This window comes from Rhamphochromis sp. 'chilingali', assembly GCF_963969265.1.
Source record: "Rhamphochromis sp. 'chilingali' genome assembly, chromosome: 22".
NCBI classification, from domain to species: Eukaryota; Metazoa; Chordata; class Actinopteri; order Cichliformes; family Cichlidae; genus Rhamphochromis; species Rhamphochromis sp. 'chilingali'.
This window is the reverse complement of record NC_137950.1, coordinates 15,304,749-15,332,648: the sequence shown is the minus strand read 5'-3', so window position 1 is coordinate 15,332,648 and position 27,900 is coordinate 15,304,749. Positions and strand designations below refer to the sequence as shown.

The window sequence follows — 27,900 nt, the reverse complement described above, 5'->3', positions numbered from 1 at the left end:
GCACTTATTCGCTCTTTCTGTCAGTCCAGCACTCCTGAATTGGAGGGTGCCACACGTCTAGGTGAGGGTGGTGGAACAAGGGTGAAAACAGCAGAGAACAACAAAGAAGTCAAAGAGCGGGGCTAGACACGGTTAGTCGGCCAATCCCTTGTCTATCCAGAGAAGATGGAGAACGCACACGCGAAGACCTCGGTAGAATGCCTGGCCTACTTCTCGGTGAACGAGAACACTGGTCTCACTCCTGACCAGTTCAAGAAGAACCTGGACAAATATGGCTTCAATGGTGAGAGTTCGGGCATCGGGGATGGGTGGGAAGCCTACTGAAGGAAGAAAACCCCACGTAGTAACTGTCAATGAAACATCTCAGTGTTTGCATTCAGAATATTCCACAAAGCATCACAGCTTTTGCTAAGATAAGTTCTGGAAGTCTTCCTTAGTCAACACCAGTGGAGTTTCTTGCCTTGCTTGTAGTTAGCAGGGCTGGGTTAAAGCTTTTTTAGAGTGCAGTCGCAGCAGCTGATAAAAATGCAGAGACATTGAGAAGCAGAGACTTTGAGAGCTTTGAAGAGCTATTTAAAGATAGCCAGAGAAGATGACTGGAGAGCGAGAGAGACAGGTGACGGCTCAGGAAGCTTCCTGGGTGATATATGGTGTGGGCAATAGCAAGAGGTGTGGATAATTTTAGGCCGGATCAAATGGGGAGGTCCTCAGACGGCTTACGACTAAGTGATCGGGAATATGATTGCTAATCAATAACTACAAGGAAGGCAAATTCCATGGCAAGAGTTGCTTAATAATGTATTACAGTTATTTTAGCAGTCATGTTCCTGCACTCACTGTGACGTTGCTTTACAACACTTAGTAAGCAGTCATTACATTTTTATTAATTGAATTTTTGTGAAAACAGTCGAGCTTTCACAGAGGTTTTGCAGGCTTTGACTGGAAATCAAAGTAGGCTGGGTCCTCCTGAAATAATTAAGCAACACAATGTGTTTTTAATTAAGCCACTGAGTTGTAGAGCTTAAGTTATTAAGTGTGAAGCACACAGAGGATTTTGAAAAGGTGGATGTTTTTATAAACTAGAGGGCGCATTTATTGTATAATTCCATCATAGTGTTATGCTGATAATGTTTAATAACGATCGTGAGACACTTTAACTGACTGTCTTTTCGCCCCGCTCTCCTTCTGTCTCCACCTCCTTCACTTTGGTGTGCAACTCCAGAGCTGCCCGCTGAGGAGGGTAAGTGTTCCTTCAACACATTTACTGCATGTTTAAATGTGAACAAGAGCTTCCAGACACCTGATATCACCCAGAGAGAATGACTGGCGTGACTTCACTGAAGTCACGCTCATCCTCAAAAGGTCTTCAGTCAAAACAAGCAGGCAGCATTTTGATTGTGTAATTTAATCACCATAAGATAATTGCATCACACTTGCCACTGAAGATTGTTGGTCAATCACAAATCCAAACCATAGTGTGCAAACTTGTACCACACAAATACACTCTAATGCATGCTTAATGAGGTGATTATTATCCACTGATTGTGTCCTTGTCCTGCAGGTAAGAGCATCTGGGAGCTGGTCGTTGAGCAGTTTGAGGACTTGCTTGTCAGGATCCTGCTTCTGGCCGCTTGCATCTCCTTTGTAAGTAAACAAGCTATTCCTGTCATTTACATTTTAAGCTTAAGTGACAGGAGGAGTATTTGTAGTAGACATAATAGCAGCAGCAACAAATGAAGCAAGGCACTGACACTTGTGGACAGGTTCCAAGTTTAATAGCACTAATAACAAGAATACACTCTTCAGGTTTAAGATAACATCCAGCTAATCATTTCACATGTTTAGATGTAATCTCCGGCCCCTCACACATTCTTAAGAGTCAACTTAAAAGGTGATTGCATTTAGTTTAGTCCATCACACAAACCAGTCCACTAAAGCAAGCATGCTGCAGTTACTTGCACTACTTTATGGCCACTTTGTCAAGACAGCTTCCCATCCCCTCCGCCCCTCTATGTATTTTTGAGGACGACAACTTGAGAAGAGGGAGACCAATTGCGAAGTCTACTAGGAGGTGTATTAATTGCTATGGCCAGTTTCACCCTTTCGGGCAGCTGTCACGATGGCCTTAGAAGGCGAATATTGAGGAGCCAGTGAGAGATGGGGGGCTCGAGGAAGTGGTAAGGGTAAGGGTTTATTTTAAGAAAGCCCCAAGCTGAGGAGAGAAACTGAATCCTTCGGGAAAGGTCAGGCCTGAAGAAGGAACGAAGGCCCTCCTTAGAAAGACACTTTTAAGTCAGAAGGAGTGAAGAGCTATTAGGACACTGAGATTAATCTGAAATCATTTTTACACAGCTATTATCAAAATAAAAGCGTTAGTACAGGAAAAGAAAAGACCAAAATATGACTAAATGTAAATGATGAAAAGGTCTAAAAAATGTCTGTGTAGGTATATGTTTAAAATTATTGTGCTTTTCTTTCTTTTTTTTAAAATTGTTTACATGTTTTTTTTTAATCATGTAACTGATATAGATAAAAACACTGAATTCATACAAATATAAAAAGTCCCATAAGTACCTACCCCCCCTTCATGGCAATCTCTACAACCGCTAACACATTTGTACAAGCTTATATACTTGTTAGAGGTTTTTAGTTCAGCTTACAAGAAAAATTAATGAAAAGCATTTTGTTGTTAAGAGATATCGGCCCGCTGGTTCTCAGGAGCAGGATAGCCCATTGTCACTGTTGTCTCCACCGCACTAACCATGCTCTCACCACAGGTGCTGGCCTGGTTCGAGGAAGGTGAGGAGACCGTTACTGCCTTCGTGGAGCCCTTCGTCATCCTTCTTATCCTCATCGCTAACGCTGTTGTTGGCGTGTGGCAGGTCAGTAATGAGGCCCAGGTCGTTGAGCAATAAGCTGTATCCATTACACTGATGACAGAAAGTACACAGGTTCCAGTTACTGCCCGAGTTGGGTTCTCAATTCGCATTTTCAAGCTCTTAAATCTGAAATGTACATCAGCGCTCACTCGATCTTATGTGCAAGTATGAAAACATTTATATAATATTATTACTGTATGACTTTTTAAAATATTTAACACGTTATATCTGCCGTTGTTTGGACTTCAGACATTTAGTCATGCTCTTCTTCATACATGCCAATAAGTGTGTGGCACTGCTGTCAGGCATCACTCAGAGAGGGAACATTGCTGTCATCATGTTCATGCCAAGTGTTGAAATCAGCTGCTTCCCTTCCCTTCTGTTTTCCGCATCTAAAGAACTGACATTAGCAACCCGCTAATCAAAGATCATCCCAGATTACATTTCCCTAAATGAGTTTATTTTCTTGCACTACTTTCCATACTGATTTAAAAAAAAAAAAATCTCTAAAAAGAAAACCCACCATAAAAATTCTACTGAAACCTAATATGGACCAGACCACATCAGATAACAGATGTGACCTACTCATGTGACATCAGTAACGGGTGTAATTGCTGTGGGTAATGACTCAAAGCCTCTTAGAGGACATGCCCAGTGCCAGACCAAGGACAAAATTAGTATAGTTTACATTCAAACGAGGATGAACAGGCATGTGGACATCCGTGTGGTGTCTCTGTATCCTCTGATACAAAGATTATACTTTTATTTGTCTGCAGTTTTTAAGCAGATCCCGTTTTCTTCTTTCAACTCTTAATGAGAGTTTGTGTCTGTGTTTGCCGCAGGAGCGTAATGCTGAAAGTGCCATCGAGGCTCTCAAGGAGTACGAGCCCGAGATGGGCAAAGTTTACCGCTCTGACAGAAAGAGTGTGCAGAGGATCAAGGCCAGGGAAATCGTCCCTGGAGACATTGTGGAAGTGTCTGGTAAGAGATGTCGAGCTTCCACATGGGGAGTCTGTGTTAATTATTTTTTTAAATGGTCTGTCGGGGGGCTCTGTATATATTTTCAACCGGGGAATACTCACAACCTGTTGTATCAAATACTCTTCGATGTCTAATTACAGTGAAGCTGTGAAGATGCTTTCACTGAGTTCCTTGCATTTCTATTCAGGGAGTGAAAGGCAGACACAAGTTTAGGATAGATGTGCCCGAGGAAGGCTGATGTCAGAGCCTTGTGTCTTTTTAAGGCGGCGTGAATGAGGCACGACAGAGTAACACCGCAGCGAAAACATGCTGACTGTAGGAAAACAAAATTATGAGTATAAATTCCCCCCACGAGCACCTGCCGCACCGCCTCTTCCCTCGCTGCCGTTGACACTCCTGTTAATTTGTCAGTGCACACCTGTTGCCACTCTAGCTGGTGGCCCTGCCCCCCTCACCATGTGTGCTTCACTCTGATTGGTCAGAGCATGTGTCATTTAGAGCTCTGCACTATTATGAAATCCGTGGATTAAGTATAGAAATTTAGCAAGTTGTCTGAGCATTTGGTGCCTATTTTAGGAGCTATTCATAGTATTAGCGGTGGTAGTATTATATTTCACTTTGATTGAATTCAGTTTTAATAAATGAGTGACATGAATTGAACTATTTGGCACTATTGCAGTCATTTGGATGTTATGGAGGTGCCAACATAATTAAGTAGGAAACGTTTTTCACACACAGTCCCCATGGTTGTTTTTAACTTCTTTCTAATGTCAGTAAGAAAGTTATTTATGTGTTCTCTAACAGTTCACTAAATGTTAATGATAACTTCTCTTCTTTGCACAGTTGGTGACAAAGTCCCCGCTGACATCAGGATTGTTTCTATTAAGTCCACCACCCTGCGTGTTGACCAGTCCATCCTTACTGGTAAGCTTTTAAGAAAATCAGCCACTACATCCTTTTCTGTCCTTTCTCCGTTGGCAGTTTTGAGTTAATTCTCTGATTTCACTCTCAGGCGAGTCTGTCAGTGTGATCAAGCACACTGAATCTGTTCCTGACCTCAGAGCTGTCAACCAGGACAAGAAGAACATGCTTTTCTCTGTCAGTATATCCTGTTACTATGATAATTATTTCTCTCACCTGTCCTTTCATTTCCTTAGCCTTACCAGGTTTCTCTTCCCCGTTTTTTTTCTCTGTAGGGTACCAACATTGCTGCCGGCAAGGCCGTTGGTGTGGCTGTCGCCACTGGAGTCTCCACTGAGATTGGCAAGATCCGTGACCAGATGGCTGCCACCGAGCAGGAGAAGACTCCTCTGCAGGCCAAGCTGGACGAGTTTGGCGAGCAGCTGTCCAAGGTCATCTCCCTGATCTGCGTTGCTGTCTGGGCCATCAACATCGGCCACTTCAATGACCCCGTCCACGGAGGCTCATGGATCCGTGGTGCTGTCTACTACTTCAAGATCGCTGTTGCTCTGGCTGTCGCTGCCATCCCTGAGGGTGAGGACAGGAAACACAGTGAAAGAACAACATGTTTCCACTCCGCTGCTTGTTTGTCACACTCAGTTTTTCACTAATGTCCCTCAGGTCTGCCCGCTGTCATTACCACCTGTCTGGCCCTTGGTACTCGCCGTATGGCCAAGAAGAATGCCATTGTCAGAAGCCTGCCCTCTGTGGAGACCCTGGGCTGCACCTCCGTCATTTGCTCTGACAAAACTGGCACCCTCACCACCAACCAGATGTGTGTGACCAAGGTGGGTTTTTAACCAATGAAGAAAAGTGTACTTTAGACAGCTTTCATGAACTCTCCTTCATGTGCAAAAACTGTCTTTGTTTCCTCCCCTGCAGATGTTTATTGTCAAGACTGTTGATGGGGACCACGTTGACCTCGATGCCTTTGATATCTCTGGCTCCAAGTATACCCCAGAGGGCGAGGTGTAAGTTGGCTTTTATTGCCATGTATCGTTGTTCGGTGTAGCCAATCAAATTCAGACAATCCAACGCTAATTTGTTTGCAATTTCCTCCTATCAGTACCCAGGGTGGTGCCAAGGTCAACTGCAGCTCACACGACGGTCTTGTTGAGCTGGCTACCATCTGCGCCCTGTGCAACGACTCCTCTCTGGACTACAACGAGGTAAAATCGGAAAGCCACACTTTTTATTTGCCACAATTCGACTTTACTACCTGCAGAGAAAGAAATTCTCTCCTTCATTTCTTGTTTTCTGTAGTCCAAGAAGATCTATGAGAAGGTCGGTGAGGCTACTGAGACCGCCCTGTGCTGCCTGGTTGAGAAGATGAACGTGTTCAACTCAAACGTGAAGAACCTGTCCAGAATTGAGAGAGCCAACGCATGCTGCTCAGTAAGTCAGCTCGTTTCATTTGTGGAGCAATGAAGGCGATTTACGTTTGCTGATGAAAACCATTGTAGTGAGCTGAAGTTACGCTTGAGAGTTTTTATTGCTTTATAGTAAAAACATATATATCGATCAATAGGTGATCAAGCAGCTCATGAAGAAGAACTTCACTCTGGAGTTCTCCCGTGACAGGAAGTCCATGTCTGTTTACTGCACTCCTGGTAAAGGTGATGGTGGTCCCAAGATGTTTGTTAAGGTCAGTTCACTCTTACCTGTTGTCATAGTGTTTGGGATAAAAGATGGACTAGGGTTCTGAAAACTGCAATCTTTCTAATGGCCAGCAGGGGGTGACTCATCTGATCCAGCTGTGTAAAGGTCTATGAGAAAGCACATCATCCATCACCATTAATCGCTTTTCTCATGACGTTATGGTCTCAAACCTTTAGTTTCTGATTTTATTGTATGCAACATAGCAATCATCTAATTATCTTATGAGCATTCAGTGTCCCCGGGTTTGTTAGTAGATTCACTCCCTGCTTGTGATGTCTGTTTTTACAACAAAGCTAAGCTGGCCTGTCAACACGCAACATACAACTAAAGATGATAAACGTAATAAAATTCTGGATTTAAAGTCACTCATATCTTTCATAAGTCATTTTTGTTCTACTACAAGTTGCACTGTTAAAATGATTTAGTTGAAATGTAGTAGCTTAAAGCTGACATCTTCAGCTTTTTGGTGTAGAAGTTCCTAAAAAATTAATTCTGTTGGTATTTGCATTTTTCCTTTAAAAAAAAAATTGTAGCAGATGGAATAAATATTAAAGAACAGGCCGAAATTGTTTGTCTCTGTGCCGCCTTTACAATCTTCCTGCTTCATGCCTAGGGTGCTCCTGAGGGTGTGATTGACAGGTGCGCCTATGTGCGTGTCGGCACCACCCGTGTGCCTCTGACCAACGCCATCAAGGAGAAGATTCTGGCTGTCATCAGGGACTGGGGTACTGGCCGTGACACCCTGCGTTGCCTGGCCCTGGCCACTCGTGACACCCCACTGAAGCTGGAGGAGATGAACCTTGAGGACTCCACCAAGTTTGCCGATTATGAGGTTAGACATCCTGACTGAACTGAAACCTGGAGATACAGCCATGACAACATGTAAAAACTTGGATTGATTTGTTTCCTTCTCCCCTAAGATGGACCTGACCTTCGTTGGCTGTGTGGGTATGCTGGATCCCCCTCGTAAGGAGGTCACTGGCTCAATTGAGCTGTGCAGAGATGCTGGAATCCGTGTCATTATGATCACTGGTTAGTGTCATGGAGAGCTTTTTTATTATACCATTCTTATAATCAGAAAATCGGATCTTTCTGTTCTGCTAATACACAATCATACAAAGTTGTTTTTATTCTCCGGAAACTGTCCTTTTTACAAGGTTTCCACTCATTTTCTCCTTCTCCATGTGTCAGGTGACAACAAGGGAACTGCTATCGCTATCTGCCGTCGCATTGGCATCTTCGGCGAGGACGAGGATGTCTCCGGCAGGGCCTACACCGGACGTGAGTTTGATGATCTGCCTCTCCACGAGCAGTCCGAGGCTGTGCGCAGGGCTTGCTGCTTTGCCCGTGTGGAGCCGTCCCACAAGTCCAAGATCGTTGAGTTCCTCCAGAGTTATGATGACATCACTGCCATGGTAAGAGCCCAGCAGTGCAGGATGCAAACTAAACCTGTTACCGACACAGAGGTTGTGTTAAAGTGTTGTCTGGTGGTTGGTTTGTCTAATGCATACTTCATCTCCTCCAACCGCAGACTGGTGATGGTGTGAACGATGCCCCTGCCCTGAAGAAGGCCGAGATCGGCATCGCCATGGGCTCTGGCACTGCCGTTGCCAAGTCTGCCTCTGAGATGGTCCTGGCTGACGACAACTTCTCTTCCATTGTGGCTGCTGTTGAGGAGGGCAGAGCTATCTACAACAACATGAAGCAGTTCATCCGCTACCTCATCTCCTCCAACGTTGGTGAGGTCGTCTGGTGAGTGACCTGTTTGACACACACTCTGTACAGCTACACATCTTTCTTTTTGTCTCTGGCTTAACTTCAGCCCATTACCCTCCCTCAGTATCTTCCTTACCGCTGCTCTGGGTCTGCCCGAAGCTCTGATCCCCGTCCAGCTGCTCTGGGTCAACTTGGTGACTGATGGTCTGCCCGCCACTGCTCTGGGCTTCAACCCACCTGATCTGGACATCATGGGCAAGCCCCCACGCTCCCCCAAGGAGCCTCTGATCTCTGGCTGGCTGTTCTTCAGATACATGGCTATTGGTGGTAAGTGGAACTGTGTGAGTTTGGATGGATTTTGATTGAAAGTAGGTACAACAGTTGTCTACACTGACACGATCCACCTACACTAACAGGATATGTCGGTGCTGCCACTGTTGGTGGCGCTGCCTGGTGGTTCATCTATGACCCCACTGGCCCCGGGGTCACCTACTATCAGCTGGTGAGTGTTTTTCTCTGTTTCCTGTTGCTTTCCACTAAACACAGATGTAGACATTTACTGATTTTACTTCCTATCCGTGCAGTCACACTTCATGCAGTGCCACGATGACAACGAGGACTTTGAAGGCCTGGAATGTGAAATCTTTGAGGCTTCTCCTCCCATGACCATGGCCCTGTCTGTACTGGTCACCATTGAGATGTGCAATGCTCTTAACAGGTACTTCTTTGAATGTGATAGAGGAGGATGTAGCTTGTAAAAAAAAAAAGGTTTCTTCATGCAACAGATATATTCTGCTCTCACGTCTCTTCTTCTTCTTCCTCTTCAAGCTTGTCTGAGAATCAGTCTCTGGTGCGCATGCCCCCATGGAGCAACTTCTGGCTGCTCTCTGCCATGACCCTGTCCATGTCCCTGCACTTCATGATCATCTATGTTGATCCTCTCCCTGTGAGTCAGAAGTTCAGTTTGAAAATCTTTTTTGTTTTAGAAGCTCTAGTTTATGTGGATTTCCTCCGTGGGGTTCAGCTTCATCTGACTTCCATTCTTTTCCTCTCCAGATGATCTTCAAGTTGACCCATCTGTCAGTGGAGCAGTGGCTGATGGTCCTGAAACTTTCCTTCCCCGTCATTGCCATTGATGAGGTGCTGAAGTTCTTCGCCCGCAACTACGTTGAAGGTAAGCAGCACTTTTATAAATCCTCAAGAACAAAAATAAACAGAGATCTGTCCCAGTTCCTAAGATAACAGATAATAGTTTTACTTAATCATTCATGCATTACTACTATCATCTTTTCAGACTATTTATTAATATTTTAACTTATTAAAATTAACCTAGCCTTTATCTAATTTCATTTTAATTCAATCAGGTTTGATTCTGTGTTTTTAATCTGCCTGTTTTCACTTCTCTCCATTCATCATTAACTCACGTAACCCGTTTGTTTTTGTCCATTTCCAGCTTAAATTCAGCCAACCCATCACCATTAACCTGTAACTAAACCAAGGTATTCCAAGGCTCACACTGCAGTGTGTAGCGCTGTGTAGAGACTGTTTGTCTGTTTGTGTATTTGTTGCTATTTCAATGTGTTCAAGCTGTTATCAGACTCACTGTGACCTCCGGGGTCTCCTCACTACTCATTCATTGAAAATCAAATTGAAAAACATTGGGTATCATGACTTCTGTATGGGGAGACCCCCGAGTGTGTTGATCTGAGGTTTCTGTTTATTGGTTTTTGTTTTTTTCTTCGTGAGATCACCGTGAGCAGGTGAGTAGATCACTTTGTATCTCACCAAGGTTACCTTTTATAATCATTATATAAACATTAAACAAATGTTTTTTCTTAGCACTTTATGATATAGCTGTAAGCAGATAAAAGGTCTGTGTGAGTATTAATTGTTCCCTTTGTCAACAGATTTTACTCTTAATCTCTTTTACTGTTAGCATTATGTGTAGTTTTTTCCTCTAGAGCTGCAATAAACTCCAAAATAATTTATTACATGTTTATATGAAGCTTATAAATAATAACAGTGACTTTTTCATAAAGTAAGCCCCACATTTAAAATGCTCTCCCTTGTAAATAAAGGCTTAAATTGTCTTAAACTTCTTAAACTAGCTTATATTTCTGAAAGAAAGTCATACTGTGAAACTGTTCTTTGTTCTCCTTATGAAGACAAATCGGGGATGTAGCTTTTTTATGTTTAAACCCTCAAACTCTGGAACCTACCTTCAAATATGAAGTCTAACAATAATTTCAAGCAGTTCTTAAAATACACCTTTTTAATGAGACATTTAGCTAATGTTTCCACTAAATAATAGATCGCTATACAGCCTACGAGTGAGCTCAGCCACATTTAGTGGTCTGGTAAATAAAGAGCATGTGCATTTTGTCTTTGTCAGTATCATGTTGGCCTCCTACTTCTGTCGTGTCAAAGTTTGTTTGTTTTCATATTTCTGTTTATATTCAACAGGATTTTGTGCAGAATTTAATTTTATGTATTGCTTACGGATAAAGTGCTTAAGAAATTTAAGAAAACACAACTATTTTACAAATCTGTAAAGTTTTTACATTTCTTTGGGGGGTTTAACCAAGTTCATGTTTTAATTTGAGCCAACACACCAGACCTGACTGAGAAGTCAAAAGTTAAGTGAGGGTAACTGTGGTTCAGGGGGTTGGGAAGCGCTTCTGTAACCGGAAGGTCGCTGGTTCGATCCCTGGGCTCTCCGTCCTGGTCGTTGTGTCCTTGGCCAAGACACTTTACCCTACTTGCCTACTGGTGTTGGCCAGGGGGGCCGATGGCGCGATATGTCAGCCTACCCCAGGGCAGCTGTGGCTGCAACTGTAGCTGCCTCCACCAGTGTGTGAATGTGAGAGTGAATGAATAGTGGCATTGTAAAGCGCTTTGGGTGCCTTGAAAAGCGCTATATAAATCCAATCCATTATTATTAAACACTGAAGCTAATTTTCTGTTCAGCAATGTAAAAAAATAACTGTACTGGCAAAAAAGTAAGTAAAGTCCTCAGTAAGTAACTGGCATTTGAAGTAATAATGTGCTTTATTATTTCGTAAAACAGTAAATTTATAAATACACGAATGACAATATTTCTTTTTTAGCATCAAAAATATCATTTTGATTAAAGGGCTTGTGTATAAAGGCTGATTAACCAGACCAGAAATATTAAAAAATATTTTAGTAAACTAACAAAACTGTTAATTTAGGGCAGCTGACCACCCTTACCTTGGTGGTCTTATAAATTTTTAAGCACTGTGTGTGTGTGTGTGTGTGTGTGTGTGTGTGTGTGTGTGTGTGTGTGTGTGTGTGTGTGTGTGTGTGTGTGTGTGTGTGTGTGTGCGTGCAGGTGTCTGTTTATATGTATGCATTTCTGTTGCATTGCTTGTATTTTGTAGTTTTAATATGTTTTTATGCTTGTGAAGTCCTTTGATCCTCTGCATGCCATATTGAACTGTACACAAACTGAATTTTGTGAAGCCCTGTCACTTTAAGTTTGAGAGACGCTATCAAAGTGTCATTCTTCTTATCACACGAGAAATCACGTAGTTTTCCTTTGTTTACCAAATCACGTGTCTCTGGTCTCTGCAGCAGGTACAGAAGTTAAATAGAGATGTAGAAGAAGAGGATCTTCAGGGCTGAAGAGAAAGAAGCGGAGGAGAGAGAAAGATCACAGCCAAAGAGGGGAGCCATAAAGAAGAAAAAGACTGAAAAAAGAAAACCTTATGGAAAAAAAACAAACAATAAAATTTGTTTAAAATCTGCAATAAAAATAGTCTCTGTATAAGGAAGGAGATTGAATTAAAATGAGGGGAAGTATCCTGATTAACCAGATAAAGCAGTAATATTTAAGATTTTATTCTAAGAAGTAAAGTATGTATTAAAGGTGATTATTTTTTTTTGTTAACCTTGGATATTCTCAGCTGTTGTGTTTTTGCGTCCTCTGTCCATTTTCATATGACTGACTTTCCAGCTCATTACTTTGATTCTAGTCTTCGTTGCTCGTGTCTTGTGCAGCCTCCCTGCTTTAGCTGGGCTCTGTACAGTGTGGTGTAGGGTTGTTTAAAATGACTTCATATGGGCAGAAAAACCACTTGCTTTCAGCCGCCAGCGCTCTCTATGACCATGCGGTCAGCGGACTCAGTTGGAGGTCTCGTGACATAAAATGGGCATGTCTACTCAGTCACAACACTTTTGGTCTTATATATTGTTTACTTGATAAGCTGCAATAAAGTGATGATTAAAAACTTGTGAATTTATTGTGGAGCATGTTTTTATTGGGAGTACATTTAGATGACCTCCTCTGGAAATGCCACGAGGATGAGTGATTACAGTGTTCAACATCCATACATATTAAATGTGAGTCAAACCATTTTAATTTTATAGCAACTATTTTGGTTTTTTTAGCCCATGACGGGTTTTTTTTGTTTTTCGCTTCTGCTGTTTAAGCGTGGCTCAGCGACAGTCATCAGTCTTTGGTTTGCACAGCGAATTCCAGAAACCCCCGGATCCATTAGATGAGGGTCCTGAACGGTATGTCGACGTCCTTCATCTGCTTTTCATAGTCTTCATCAAACAGCTTTGATTGCTCAGCTGTGAAATGGTTTTTCCAGTCACCCACTTCACCTGCATATGAAAAGGAAGACAATTTTGTTAAGTTGGAAAATTTATGCTAAAGCCTCTATCAATGTTTTTGTTTTTTTTGTTTTTTTGCACAAATGAATAACTGACTGGTGCTTAAAAAATGTTTTCCAAAACAGTCATATGTAATGCCCACACAGTGTCTCATTTACCGCTAATACATTTATTAAATTATAACATGTAACATACAACATGCGTGTAAACACTGTTCACATTTTGTATCACTGTGGATTTTAAATCAAAAACTGCAAAGTGCAGAATTCCAGCTTGAACTGCTCCGGATGTTTTTCAGCCATTTTTATATGTAGTCATTAGATGATTGATTGACAAGCAGTTTCTTGAGGCCATGAAATTTCAGAACTTATCAAACAATCCTTTTATTTAAAATCATGTACGTTTGTTAAACTCATTTTAAGCCTGTGAAAATGTGAGGTTATCTGTATGACTAGCTGTAATGTTTAGCCCCATACTTTTTTAAAAACCTGGACGTCTGCATTTCAGTTACATCTTGACTGTTTGAGTTAAGATCCACTGTGATGTGTACAGAGGTAAAACTCCCAAAACTGTATCTTTGTTTATAGATGTAATTATATTGTGCTGATTAAATACTTAATGACTGGTTTGTTAAAAGTGAGGGGGAAAAACTGACCATATAATTGTTGCAGAAGCCCAGGCTAACGATGCCTTGTTTGAACTAAAAATCCTCCAAAACTTTAAATCGACTCTAGTTAATATCTGCCAACAGACTTATTCATTTGAGTGTTAAGTTGTTGTAATGTATAAATAAAATAGAAGCGAGAGCTCAAAATCCAGGGACCTCTAGGGGGTGCCCCTGCACTGAAGGACAGGTAGCAGAGCAGTAATTGCTGCCTTTGAGGAGCTCAGACTGTTCACAAGTTGATTTAACCTTGTGACATTATTACATGAAGATATTTGTGTGTCTGAGACAAATATAGGTGTTCATGACATTTTAACTGCCCTACGTAAGGGACTCACTGGCGACTGAGATTGACTTTCCTGCATATCTTTAATTTAATAGTGCACCTTTTCTCATGAAAGGAGAGATGGACTGGTCAAACACCGGAGATGGAATGCAGGAGTAGTTGGCCATCGGGTTCTCCTTCATGTTTTTAAAGGAGGTGAGCTCCACGATTTGGCTGACGACCTCATCGGAGACCGACAAGTCCAGGTACTTCATGATGCGCTCCACTTCACGCCGAGGATTCTGGGAAAATAAATGTGACAGAGTATGTGCGGAGATTATTAATTTTTAAAATTCATTACAGATGTTCAAACAGATAAAACAAGAGGGGGTGTCACCACATTACGACTGAAAACAGCAAATACCTGAAGGTAACGGAAAAAGTAAAATCATAAGAAGTGATAAACAAAACACTGCAAACCGGTGAGGAGAGATTACATAACGGAAATCAAATTGGGAGAAGCTGTTAAATGGGAGTTCTTCCTCCTCACTGTGGACAACTGCTCACAGCAGATCATTGCCCTGTTGGGTTTCTCTCTCTAACACTTCAGGGTATTTAGCTTACAATATAAAGTATGCTGATATTTATGAATTGACTGGTCATGTGAAAAAGGATGTTTATCACGGGATTCTGTGCAGTCCTGTGAAAAACTAAGTACACCTTTACTGCTTCAGTTGGTAGAAGCAAGCTAATTAAATGCGCTTGATTAACTGATCTTCAGGAAGTGTGAGCACCTCTATAAAAGGTTTGCAAATACAGCATATCAACAGAAAACACCTCATACCAACTGTTAAGTAATCTACAGTTAAATGTGAAGCCATCTGTCCAATAGGTAAAGTTTCACTGAAATTAGATCATGCAAAAGGACAATGGCCACAAGCACAGCAGCAAATCTACCACAAAAGGGCTGGGAAAGAAAAGAATAAAGGTAAGCAATGGCCCGATCAAAGTCCACACCTCAAACTAACTGAAACCTGGGTTTAAATAAAGGTCTGCAAACATCAATGAACTGTAAGAAGGGTCCAAAAGTCTTCCATAACGATGTGAGAGACCGATAAGGTCATACAGAAAACCTTCACTTCAGGTTATTGATGCTAAAGGTGCTTCTACAAGCAACTGAATCACTGGGTGTTTTCCACACGACTGTGCAGTCCAACTTTCTCTGTCGTGCAACTAATACATATATACAGTTCTTTGAACAATATCTCAAAGTATTTTTTTAATTTATATTGAATGTCTTTTAAGAGTATGGTACATTTGTTTTTAAATCTTCAGAAATAGGAGATTTGCCGGTAGTCACATTGTTTACAAAAAAATCTGCTCTTTCTTTTCAGCTGTATGTCAGACAGTTGGCATTACTTTTCTTTTTTTTCCTTTATACATGAAGCTGGTCTAAATCTGCGTCTATAACAAGGCTTCCTAATCATTCAATCTCAGCTTTACATATGAGATCAAAGGAATGCGCTGCGTTTATTACGTTTGCTTTGAAGAAGGTTGCGCAACATGCTTTGGTTATAATCCACGTGTTCTCCTCACCTCTTTCATGTCCTCGTAGAAGAGGTACAGAATATTCCTCTTTTCTCGCTCCAGCCAGTAACCTTTCACATGATCATACCAGGAGCCCCATGACACTGTAGAAGCAGAGCAAAGGCCATTCATTCAAGCAGCTTTGATGAAAACATTTCTCCTACTCCAGTCCAGGTTTATGCTGAGTGTATGTTTATATTTACGGCTATCGTAAAGCCTCATTAACAGCTTAACATCAACATTTATGACAGTAGGTATTTTAGTAACTGTCGGCTGATAAGAGACTGATAAACTTGACCACCTTTAATGACTTTACAGCTGTGTAACTGCAGAGCTGATGAATTATTGCAAAGTGATGAATTATGATTACATAATTCATCATTTCTTTATTTTATACTAGGAAAATTAAAAGTACGTACAGTGACTTATTGACAGATGTGTCATTCTGACTAGCTTTAATATCAATATTTGGTATGACCACCTTTATTCTACAATACAGGCAGCTTAATTTCTTTCAGTAGTTTTCAAAGATACCGTACTTCTCTTGCTTTTTGAAGGACATTTAAAGATGTTGGCTTCCTTTTGTTTGGTTCTCTGTCAAAATGATCCCACATTGCTCCAGTAATGTTAAGGTCCAGACTCTGGGGAGGCCAATCCATGACTTATAGTGTCCTATTGTGTGTGTTTTCTATCCTGGTATGCTTTTACTGCGTTTGCAGTGTTTTTAAGATCATTGTCATGTTGAAAAATGAGGCTGTTGTCATGGTCTGTCTACCACTTTTTTTGTCCTCCAATTCTTTAAAACATTTTATGCCAAGGTTTCAGCTAATAGCTCTTTGAGAATCATCACAGATTCAGCTAAAGAAATTGAAACAAATTAGTGTGTTTTTTTGTGACAGGCTGCTAGTAACAAAGTGTCTAAAGACACAATTTACAGTCACTGCACGCCCGAAAGATAAGAGAGGTGTGCTCAGAGTGATGGGAATGATAAACTTTGTTGGAAAATTCATACCTAACAGTGAGAACATCAGCACTAAGGGAGTTACTTTGTGAGTCCATGGAGATAAAACAAGTATGTGAGGAGACGGCTGTAGACAAGGAGCTGCAAACAGTGATGGAAACTATCCAAGGAGACTGGCCCTGCTGTTGAGAGGCAATAGGATTGTGATACCACATAGTCTGAGACAAGGGATACTTCAAAGAATACATGAGGGACAACTGGGAATAGAAAAGTGTAAAAGGAGGGCTAGAGACACTGTGTACCGGCCTGGTATTAATAAAGACATTGAGAACATGATCGGAAAGTGTGAAACATGTAAGAAGTTTCAGAGCAGATTTCTAGAAACTGTCATTAGTGACAATGGTCCTTGCTATTATTGCAAAGAATGGCAGAATTTCGCAAGAGAATATGGCTTTAAACATGTCACACAAGTCCTCAACATCCACAGGCAAATGGCAAGGCTGAAAAAGGAGTGCACAACATCAAGCAGCTTCTGGAGAAGGCTACAGACAGTCAATCAGATCCTTATTTAGCTCTGCTGAGCTACAGGACTGCTCCTCTTGACTGTGGTTTATCCCCTGCAGAACTGCTGATGAGTCGTAAGCTACACACAACTTTGCCCTGCTATGCAGAGAGCAAGCAGAGTGAAGAAATTATAAAAAAGCAAGAGCATCTGAAATGGAAACAAAAACAGCAATACGACAAGGGAACAAGAGCACTTGGATTGCTTGCAAAGGATGATGTAGTGAGAATCCAAGATCAGAATGCATGGAACAGGAAAGCCATTGTTCTTCAGGAATCAGGTCCGAGATCATGTGACGTAAGAACTGAAGACGGTCATGTGTTCAGAAGGAACCGTCGCAACTTACTGAAGACTAAAGAGACATTTCAGGAGGAACAATGTGGTGAGGAAGATGAAAATGTTGATGTGTCACATGCAGAGACAGTGTCTGACTTGAAACTACTAGATGGACATGGGTATGTGGAAAAGGTCAGAGGTCAGAGCATACGGTCAAAAGACCAGTTAGGCTTAATCTGCAAAACTAGTGAACTGGATTTGTTTTTATCTTATATTCTGATGGTGTTCACAAAAAAAAGAAAGAAAAAATATTAATGAAAAATATTAATGAAAAAAAGGGGGAGCACATAAAAGAAGACTGGTCTGTGGTGTGGCATAAGGATATTAATAAAATGTTTGGAGCGGCAGCTCGCAAAGCGTAAGTGGATGTTGTGTTGTTTTTTTAACAAGCGCTATGAAGACAACACAGTTCTTTGTGAAGCTGTCTGTTTTGAGTAGATACAATACTGGTTCATCCCTTGAATTGGGTGCCTTTTTGTGCTTGAATGATTTATAAATCAGTGTTAAGTGATTTTAAAAAAATAAACAAAATATTCTTTTAAAAATAGTGAGGTACAGTGACTTAAAATGACTGAAAAAGCAGCCAGTGGAAAACTTTGAAAGACCTTCAGAAAACCTGAAGAACTATTGCTCAAGACCACTTAAAGTTAAAGGGCTCCTTGAAAGCAAAGCATAAAGAAATAAGGGTTGGGTCAAAAGTTTACACATCAGTACACATTTGCATGAACGGTACATGTTTTCAGTTCCTGGCAAACTGACAAGCCTCTGATTCTTATGAACAAGTTTCATGTTTGTGCCTTGAGCAGTCGAGCGCAACCAGTGAGCCAAGGTGGAATACGAGTTTATGCATGTAATGTTTGAACTTTGCCAGATTTTAGATCTGATTTTACCTGATGAACCTGCACACCCACTCCAATCCCTGGAGGTTATCAAAAGTAGCAAATCAGTCAAAGACTGACTGAACCAAAGTGCAGTCTGAGCTCCTCGGGAGGTCCTTCATATCAGCTGCTGTAAGCCCATTTAATGCACAGTACTAATAATATGAGTTTTCCAAAATGTTTGCATATTTTCATGTTAGTTACTGGGTGTTTTATTTATTCATAAATTATTAACTTTATTAGGAATTAATATTGTTTATGTCAGTGTTTATGGCATGTAAATGGCAATGTAATTTCCTGCAAACAAAGGATCTATCTTTGAATCTGATTAACTGACGGACCATTAAATTTGTTAAATAAATCAAGCCCAACGAAACCTATTATGTACATTTCCACCATATTGTGTTTTATGAAAGGCCACCTTTTTGTTCCCTAATCTTCACCAAACTGGCACAGATGCTTTAATATGTTCCAGTCAAATCAGCAGCAAAGCAGCCAAACTGGTTATATGTCACCAAGATTTTGATTTCTATCACAACTAAACACTCTCCTCTCAACAAGCTGAGAGGAGTCAGGTAATAATTCACTTTGCATTACCCAACCCAGTGACTTCATTTATAGGTAGTTAACATATATCCAATTGTTAATATAAAGACATTTCAAAAAGTTATCATTTAATGACCCTACAGCAACCATTTAAGTCTTTTTCTAAGGAAATCATTTTTTTTCCCATTCTGGAATGAATGCATTGAAATTTAATAAAGTTGTGTGATTGGTTTCATACTTACTTACAAAGCAAACTATGTTCCTAACAAGGCACATATGGTGGGGAAAAAAAGCACAAAAGAAATAGCAGTAAAGAAGCAGCTTTTTTATGGCTGTCATGATGAAGAAATATTCCATTTATTTATATATTTTTTAAAAAAGGTTACATTTTCATCCAGATCCTCCCAAGATATGCGCGCTACAGCCACTCAGGGTGCAACTAATCTTATCATGACCACTCAAGCATAAAAGGCAGTTACACAAGTTGTCATAGTTTCCATCCACCATCACATATTTTGTTCACAAAAGCCTCCAGGCAACCAAAGACGCTGCTTTGGTGGGTAAACATATAGGGCTATTGATGGCTTAGAATAGGTATGAGGACACAGAGGGAAATATACTTACGCTCTCCTTGCATAAACTTGTGGATGTAGCCACCAAAGGGCCCTGGCTCAGGCTGGGTCTGATTCATAAGATCAAAGTAGTAGTAGCTCACCAGGTTGTCTTTGGCATTGCGTGCCACGTAGATCGACTTCCCACATAATCAGGAGGAACACAAAAAGATATTCACAGTACAGAGAACATGTTATTTGATGAGATTGTGTCTAGCATGGCATTCGTAACCTCCCACCTCATTTATGTGCCGTATCATGAACCTTTTACCTTCAAGCTGCATGAGTTTTCTGTCTAGTAAGAAGCAATAAAATGAGGAATTTCTACTCTCGCTGAAGTCTGATAGACAAGAAGTCTCACCTTGCATTTGTTTTCCCAGAATCCAGGAGGCACCAGCTGAAAAGGAAGATGCGTCTTGATAACTCTCGGGGGATCCATTTTTTCCAGAAGATCAAGACCTGAGACATAAATCCAGGGAATTGGACACAGGAAAAACTTAACATGTGTATTCCATGATTTCTCATATATTCCAACCAATGGAAACTGCTTATTAGCATTGTTGAATTTACTTTTTTTTTAACATGGTTAAAATAACATTAAACAGGAGAAAAAGTTGACACGGCCATTTAACTTAAGGCAAATTTCCCAAAAAATGTGACAGCAGTATTAATTTAATTCAATTCAATTTTACTTAGCACCAAACCAGAGCAACTGTTGTCGTGATTTCTACTAAAATGACCGAATGACTCAGCATATTGTGAACTAATAGGATTTCACCTTATTCTGAGGTATTTGCAAGATCATTTGTAGTAGCCTACTACAAGAGAATGATATCATCCAGCTATTTTGATGTAATGTCATTTAGCTCAGTGTTTTGTTATACAACCGTTTGCATTAACATGGAGCCTTCCAGGTATCTGTTCTTTGAATAACCAACCTGAATTAGAAGAAGTATATTTAAGTCCTGTTTTTACTTTTTCCCAGATGACTGAAAATGAATAAATACAATATAAAAATGTACCTGACAAAAATAACAAACACAGTAGGGGACCAAGTCTGGATAATCAAGGTAAGAACACCTGAAGTGATTAGAGACTGATGAAACATAGGCATGTTTTGTTGAGTCAACAGTCCAGGGGAGAGAAAGGGTGGGAGGGTAAAGTTCATTATTGTGTGGATGCCTTAATAGGCATCCACACTATTGAGTTCCTGTTTCTCTTTATTCTTTATTATTCCGGGTGTTTCCGTACACTTTTCGCCGTGGATCTACTTCCACAATTTTTGTGCTATTTTCACCGTTCAAACTCTAAACTGTTCTGCTCTTTCTGCTAATGCCGGCTATGACTTTTGGTGTTTATTACTATTATACTTTTTAAAATATTACACTTTTTTCCTTTAATTTGTCCCATTGAAATGAATGGGAAACTTCCACAATTCTGCTAAAACTTTCTTGTCTTTGAAACTTAACTACTTCCTCATACTTTCACCTAGAAACTCCATTCAAACTTTAAAACGTTCTCAAATGATTTGGCTATTCCTGTGTGATTCAGCTTTTTCAGATCTTCTACCGTTTTCATCTTATCTCTCTTTAAGTCTTCAGTTGCAAAATTGTGATTTTTCAGAAAATACATGCGTTGCTATGGTTGCTATGCAATTAACTCAGAGGGGACAGTGAAACTGTTTGAATTTTCTCTTCATGTCCAAACAACTTCTTGCTACTCGCTCAATTTCCACTCAAGCCCCACAAATTATACATCAAGACGTAGGTATTTTTGCTGGCTTTCAGAAAATGTCACTATCATTGTTGTGGGACTTATAGATACTTTGCAAATCTCCTCAGAGTAACACAAAGTCAGAAAACTCTCCATATAAACTCAATGGAGAGTTTGTTCAAAATCACTGCTGGATTTCTCTGATGAGAGGCATTTTCAAATTGTCATATCTCCTTAACGAAGCAAAGTTAAGACATGATGCTTGTCCCCGTATATCTTCAGACACTCCTGACGCTCACAATTCAAGAATTTCTTTCTCACCTATTACCGTTCTGAAATGAGTTGGACTTGTTTGAGGGTAGGAAATTTGTCCCTCGCTCAGATTTCATCAGATTTCAATCTCTGGAAATGAACCACTTTTTTCTCTCGTCATATCTTTTTGATGGATTTCCACAGAGCCCTGAAAATTTCCATGACTGTTCACCAAAGCCTGCTGTTTCTTACGGTGAAAGAATGATTTTGATGCTCCATATAGATTTAGAGTTACCAAAGGTTGTTTGAGAGCAAGTCAAGGCAGTTTTTGCTTCGCCTCTACTCAGTTACAGTGTATTACAAGTCATATATCTTTAATAATTTATATTTTATCTCTGAATTATGAAGACCTGAAGATTCCCCCATCTCTTCTGAATAAAACGATGCCTGAATGACCGTTCTAGCCTCTACGGTTAGGAAATTATGGCCATTTGTTCGAGGGGAATCCTGAATGTCAGAAATACACTGAAGAAAACTCACACCTCTCTCTGTCTCTGTGTGTGTAAGGGCTGACTACAGCAGGTGCAGCTAATTTAACTGACCTACATATACCAAGCCCAGACTCTCCACAGCTCCTGTTCCCTTTACTGTCTGTGTATGTGTGTCTGTGTATCAATATTTCTCCTATGTTTAGGTATTACTCCTCAATCATAGTATTTCTGCTAAAGCAAAGTACTTCTACTACATCTAAGTACTTTTGCCAAATCATAGTATTTCTGCTAAATCATAGTATTTCTGCCAAGTCATAGTATTTTTGCAAAATCATGGTATTTGTGCAAAATCATGGTTTTGGGGCCAAATCATAATATTTCTGTTATTTTATAATATATGTGCTGAATATATTATATGTGCCAAATCATAGTATTTATCCCAAATTATAGTATTTATGCCAAATTACAGTATTTCTGCTAAAACGCAGAAATAGTACCTTTTAGCAGGAATTTCTACCAAAAGATAGTACTTCTGCTAAATCAGAGTATTTCTGCTAAACCAGAGTATTCCTGCCAAATCATAGTATTTGTACTGAAACATGGTACTTCTGCCCAATCATAGTATTTATACCCAATCATAGTATTTCTGCTAAATCATAGCATTTGTGCCAAATCATGGTATTTGTGCAAAAACATAGTATGTCTGCAAAACCATAGTATATCTCTTATGTTATAGTATTACTACTAAGGCATAGTATTTCTGCCAAATCATAGTATGTGTGCCAAATCGCAGTATTTATACCAAATCACAGTATTTGTGGTAAAACATAGTATTTCTGCCATATTGTGGTATTTGTGCAAGAACATTGAACTGTTATGTTATAGTATTACTACTAAGTCATAGTATTTCTGCATTGTTATAGTATTTGTACTAAAACGTAGTATCTCTGCCAAGTCATAGAATTACTGCAATTTCATAGTTTTTTTTAGGAAATCTGTTATGTTATAGTATTACTACTAAGTCATAGTATTTCTGCCAAATCACAGTATTTGTGCCAAAGCATCGTATTTGTATGGAGTCATAGTATTTCTTCTAAATCATAGTATTTCAATCAAATCTCAGTAGTTGTTGTTAAAACGCAGTATTATTGCCAAATCATAGTATTTGTACCCAATCATAGTATTTCTGCTAAATCATAGCATTTGTGCCAAATCATGGTATTTGTGCAAAATCATAGTATGTCTGCAAAACCATAGTATATCTTTTATGTCATAGTATTACTACTAAGGCATAGTATTTCTGCCAAATCATAGTATTTGTACTAAATCATAGTACTTGTGCCAAATCATAGTATTTGTTGAACATCATAGTATTGGAACCAAAACATAGTATTTGTCCCAAAGCATCGTATTTGTATGGAGTAATAGTATTTCTTCTAAATCATAGTATTTCAATCAAATCTCAGTAGTTGTGTTAAAATGCAGTATTATTGCCAAATCATAGTATTTGTACCCAATCATAGTATTTTTGCCAAATCGTGGTATTTGTGCCCAATTAATAATTCTGTTATGTTATAGTATTACTAATAAGTCGTAGAATATCTGTTATGTTATAGTGTATCTGCGGAATATAGTATGTGTGCCAAATCGTAGTATTTACACCAAATCACAGTATTTTTGCTAAAACATAGTATTTCTGCCATATTGTGGTATTTGTGCAAGAACATTGAACTGTTATGTTATAGTATTACTACTAAGTCATAGTATTTCTGCGTTGTTATAGTATTTGTGCTAAAACGTAGTATCTCTGCCAAGTCATAGAATTAATGCAATTTCATAGTTTTTTTTTAGGAAATCTGTTATGTTATAGTATTACTACTAAGTCATAGTATTTCTGCCAAATCATAGTATTTGTACTAAATCATAGTACTTGTGCCAAATCATAGTATTTGTTGCACATCATAGTATTAGAACCAAAACATAGTATTTGTCCCAAAGTATCGTATTTGTATGGAGTAATAGTATTTCTTCTAAATCATAGTATTTCAATTAAATCTCAGTAGTTGTGTTAAAATGCAGTATTATTGCCAAATCATAGTATTTGTACCCAATCATAGTATTTTTGCCAAATCGTGGTATTTGTGCCCAAATAATAATTCTGTTATGTTATAGTATTACTACTAAGTTGTAGCATATCTGTTATGTTATAGTGTATCTGCGGAATATAGTATGTGTGCCAAATCATAGTATTTATACCAAATCACAGTATTTGTGCTAAAACATAGTATTTCTGCCATATTGTGGTATTTGTGCAAGAACATTGAACTGTTATGTTATAGTATTACTACTAAGTCATAGTATTTCTGCGTTGTTATAGTATTTGTGCTAAAACGTAGTATCTCTGCCAAGTCATAGAATTACTGCAATTTAATAGTTTTTTTTAGGAAATCTGTTATGTTATAGTATTACTACTCAGTCATAGTATTTCTGCCAAATCATAGTATTCGTGTGAATTTGTATACTGTAATATCACTGTATTATGTAGTGGCTAAGTAGGGGCTGTTTACTAAGTGCATCAGTGTAAATAGGTCATCTCTTGTGTTGGAGTGCCCTCTTGTGGCGCCTTTTGGGTAGTGCCTTAGTAAACGGGAACCCTGTAAAAAGTGGCATCAGACTGATTTGTAGTGGAGGAATTTGTTACCAGTTTTCTTAATCTTTAATCTGTATGCATGTTGTAATGCATACCCTGTTCTTAATCATAGAAACCACACCATATCACCTCTCCACATCCTCCTACTGTATGCCATACCTCCCTGTACCATCCAACTGACCGCAATAAACTCCACCTGTGGTAATCGAATCCCTGGATGTCAGCCTCTCCTTCTGACCGAGGATAGTTATAGTATTTGAGCCAAATCATAGTATTTGTGCTAAAACATAGTATTTCTTCCAAATCATAGTATTTGTGCCAAAGTATAGTATTTCTTCCAAATCATAGTATAACTGCACAATAAAGGTTCTTGAGCCACATCAGTGTTTGTGCCAAATCTTAGTATTTCTTCTAAATCCTAGTAATTCTGCTCAATGATAGAATTTCTGCTATGCTTTAGTACTTTTTTCCTAGATTGTAGTACTTCTGCTAAGTCAAAGTATTTCATGTAAATCATAGTATTTCTACCAAGTCCCAATGTTTCTGCTAAATCATAAATAATGTTTTAGTACAAATTGTATGATTTGGTGGAACTTTCTGTGTTCCAGCACAAATGCTATGATTTGGCAGGAAAAAAATATTATTTAGTATAAATACTAAGTTTTAGCAGAAATGCTATGTTTAAACTTTAAAAAATTCTGCTATTTCTGCTGATGTGTGTTATGACTTTTGACCATTGAAATGAATGGAACACATTATCAATGTGGTCACTGATTTTGCATGATGGGCTGAGCTGTGCTTTACCTCAGTGAGATAAGCATCCGTTCTCAGACTGGGAGGCCTGGGTTCAAATCCAGCTTATGGCAACATTTCTTTCACTTAACAGTTAAACTTTTTTTAAACTCTTTTCAACACAAATTTCATTTTATTCACCCCTTTTCAGCAAAATTTTCAGTTTTTTTAACCCCTTTTCAGCACAAATCCAAACTTTATCAGCTCTTTTTCAGCAAAAACCTCTTTTCAGCAGAATTCTGCTCATTCAACTCTTTTCAGCAAAATTTTCAGTTTTTTCTGCTGTTTTCAGAAAAAAACTCTTTTCAGCAGAATTCTGCTCATTCACCTCTTTTCAGCAGAAATTCTGCTGATGGAACTCTTTTCAGCAGAATTTTCACCCCTTTTTTTTTGCCCAAATTCTGCTAGCACAATTGTCAATCTCTCCACCTTTTCTTTGTGAGAAAGTGTTTGGCTCAGTGAGCTAAATATCTGCCCTTTGATCAGGAGGGCCAGGTTCGAATCCTGCTCAGGGCATCTTTTTTTTTTTTTTTTTTGTTTCAACTTTTTCAGCTTTTTTCAGCAGATATCTTCAGCCGTTAAGGCATCCACACTGCATTTTCGCAGGAAATGCAAATTTTTCTAGTTTTCTTTCTTGTATCTAATGGTTTGGATATAGTGGTAAGTCTAGCACCCCAGTACATTTAAGATTTCCTTAGACAGTAGTAACACTGACTGTTGTGCCAAAACCCTGCAGCAAAACACTACAGCTACTTTTTTAGCTGTCTGTGACTTATTGTTATAAACCTGCCTGTTAGGTCACCGTGACATGCTTGAAAGTTGGCTTCATTGTAAAAATTCAACTGGCTGGTATTAAAGTTTAGTCAAACACAAATATGGCTAATCTGTGTTGGAAAAGCACAGCTGCGTTCACTGAAATGACCCAACTACAGTAACTTTTGTTGATCGCCTACAGAACTCCAGTTCAAGTCTTTTCTTTGGAGGGATATGCTTATGGGTTGAGAACTCATTGACTCTGATTGGGATGGGAAAAAAACGATCCGTTACAGAAACATTCCTCCTTGACTTGTTTTTGTGAGTTCTGACATGCTACAACTACATGTTAAACCTGCTGAGTCACAGTAGAGAATAAAAACATAGATAAAACACACACCTGAAGGGATGGGAGGTGGGGAGAAGATCTCTAGGAATGGACTGCGGACAGGTGTGGGGGCTCGTTTGCAGGCCTCAGCATCTCCATTGTGAAGGAGCAGGTCAACAATTTCCTGGGTCCATGTAGTCCCTATGAGACAGAGACATCAAACGGTGCACTGCTAAATCTCACCACATTGAGTAAAAACATTAACAACAGTCCAACAAACGTCTTTTTTGACACCAGCTACTTAGTAGTGCCACATTACAGCAGATTCCACAGTCTAACAAATTAGTCCAGAGACTGAAGGGCAGGAAAAGTAGTCTGTCTTTGTTGTTTGTTTGCTTAAATTATAACTCTCACACTTCATGAAGGCGTAATTACAGGATTAGTCTAGAGTTACTGGTGTTTTCCTTTATTGCCTGCTTGTTTAAGCAGTTACACACACACAATGTTTTGGTAGACTTAGTGGAAAAACTACTTAACAATCAAGTAATGGAAGAAGAAGAAAGCATTAACACCACAATGGAAAAATATTTCCTCACAAGTTAAAGTGCTGCATTAAAGAGAAAAGGGAAAGTGTGCTTCATTTTCTATGCTGTTTTGGCAGTGCAGTCCTGCATATTTTCATGTAACATCTGAATTTGCAACAGATAAGGAAAATGCACAGTATTTTTCTCCATACCCGTGAGTGGAAGTGTAAAGTGTTAGAAATGTAAGAACGCAAATAAAGCTGCTTGAGATCAGTACTTTGTGTCTAACACTGTTTCTGAGTACCTGCTTTGGGGTAGGTGGCGATGAGGAGGTCCGATGGATCGGGACAAAAAGCCCAGATGTTGTCCCAGTTGTTGGCGATGTAGTTCATGAGAGGCACTCCTCTGACTGGGATGAGAGGGAAGCGTGTGATGGAGGAGCTGGCCTTATGAATAGCCTCGCTATAAGTCATTTCTTTCTCCTCTGACATTTTTTACACTGCCAAAAGCTGCCTCAAGGAAATCAAGAACAGAGAGCTAAAATCTGCCTCTTTTAAATTGAAGAGAAAAAAAAAACTTCAACAAACTCCCGAGGTCCTGCCTTCAGCTGTCTGTGTCAACCACTCACTGCTGATTTGCCAATGAGCCACATAAATCCCAGCTTCTAATGGTCCTGTTCTTCCTGATTGTCAGTCCCACAGTCAGCGTGTTTACTTCCTTTTTAAACTGTCATTATCTCCTCCTTGCATGACCCCGGCCAACAGCAGCGCTGCCTTGTTTCCTCTTGATTTCTCGTGGTCTGCAGCGTAAGTCGCCTCCCAGATCTGAATGCGGGAGCAGGAGTCTCTCAGCGGCCTCTCAGAAACAATGAACTCCCAGCTGAAGTCTGAGTGCCTCAGTCACTTTAAAACGTGTTTCTTTTTGCCCCTCTTTCTATCTTTGTAAGCTGGCTCCCTGAGTGCTTGTACCCAGGTTCTTATCAGTCTGCGATCACAGGAACTTGCACCAGCAGACCTACACTAAAGTGCCCTTATGTAACGTTCCTAGTTACGTATGAATTCCACTTTTCCTCACAATACTGTCTTGACTGCTTCCTCTGTAATCTGAGGAAGGAAAAAGGGAGGGTCGCGAAAAATCCTGCAACCCACAGAGAG

The 27,900-nt window shown here is 39.7% G+C and overlaps 2 protein-coding genes across 3 annotated transcripts; one reads left to right on the top strand and one right to left on the bottom strand.

Moving 5' to 3' along the window:
* On the top strand, window positions 1–12,457 carry atp2a1l (ATPase sarcoplasmic/endoplasmic reticulum Ca2+ transporting 1, like). 2 transcript variants are annotated; one of them, XM_080873170.1, is made up of 24 exons: window positions 1–283; window positions 1,223–1,240; window positions 1,562–1,644; window positions 2,778–2,882; window positions 3,722–3,860; window positions 4,704–4,784; window positions 4,873–4,958; window positions 5,057–5,354; window positions 5,442–5,608; window positions 5,703–5,791; window positions 5,887–5,989; window positions 6,084–6,215; window positions 6,349–6,465; window positions 7,093–7,311; window positions 7,400–7,511; window positions 7,671–7,894; window positions 8,011–8,231; window positions 8,320–8,522; window positions 8,612–8,697; window positions 8,780–8,913; window positions 9,024–9,141; window positions 9,252–9,369; window positions 9,649–9,694; window positions 11,790–12,457. In XM_080873170.1, the coding sequence occupies exons 1-23, from the start codon at window positions 166–168 to the stop codon at window positions 9,651–9,653; spliced, it is 2,976 nt and encodes a 991-aa protein (XP_080729296.1). In that variant the 5' UTR covers window positions 1–165; the 3' UTR covers window positions 9,654–9,694; window positions 11,790–12,457. The 2 variants fall into 2 exon arrangements, with proteins under 2 accessions (XP_080729296.1, XP_080729295.1); XM_080873169.1 differs by lacking the exon at window positions 9,649–9,694.
* sult1st6 (sulfotransferase family 1, cytosolic sulfotransferase 6) lies at window positions 11,888–27,833 on the bottom strand. The gene is made up of 7 exons (XM_080873171.1): window positions 27,051–27,833; window positions 26,295–26,423; window positions 19,605–19,702; window positions 19,257–19,383; window positions 15,359–15,453; window positions 13,884–14,064; window positions 11,888–12,824 (listed from the first exon to the last, which is right to left on the bottom strand). Exons 1-7 carry the CDS (start codon window positions 27,235–27,237, stop codon window positions 12,712–12,714), a joined length of 930 nt encoding a protein of 309 aa, XP_080729297.1. The 5' UTR covers window positions 27,238–27,833; the 3' UTR covers window positions 11,888–12,711.
* Window positions 27,834–27,900: the final 67 nt, after the last annotated feature.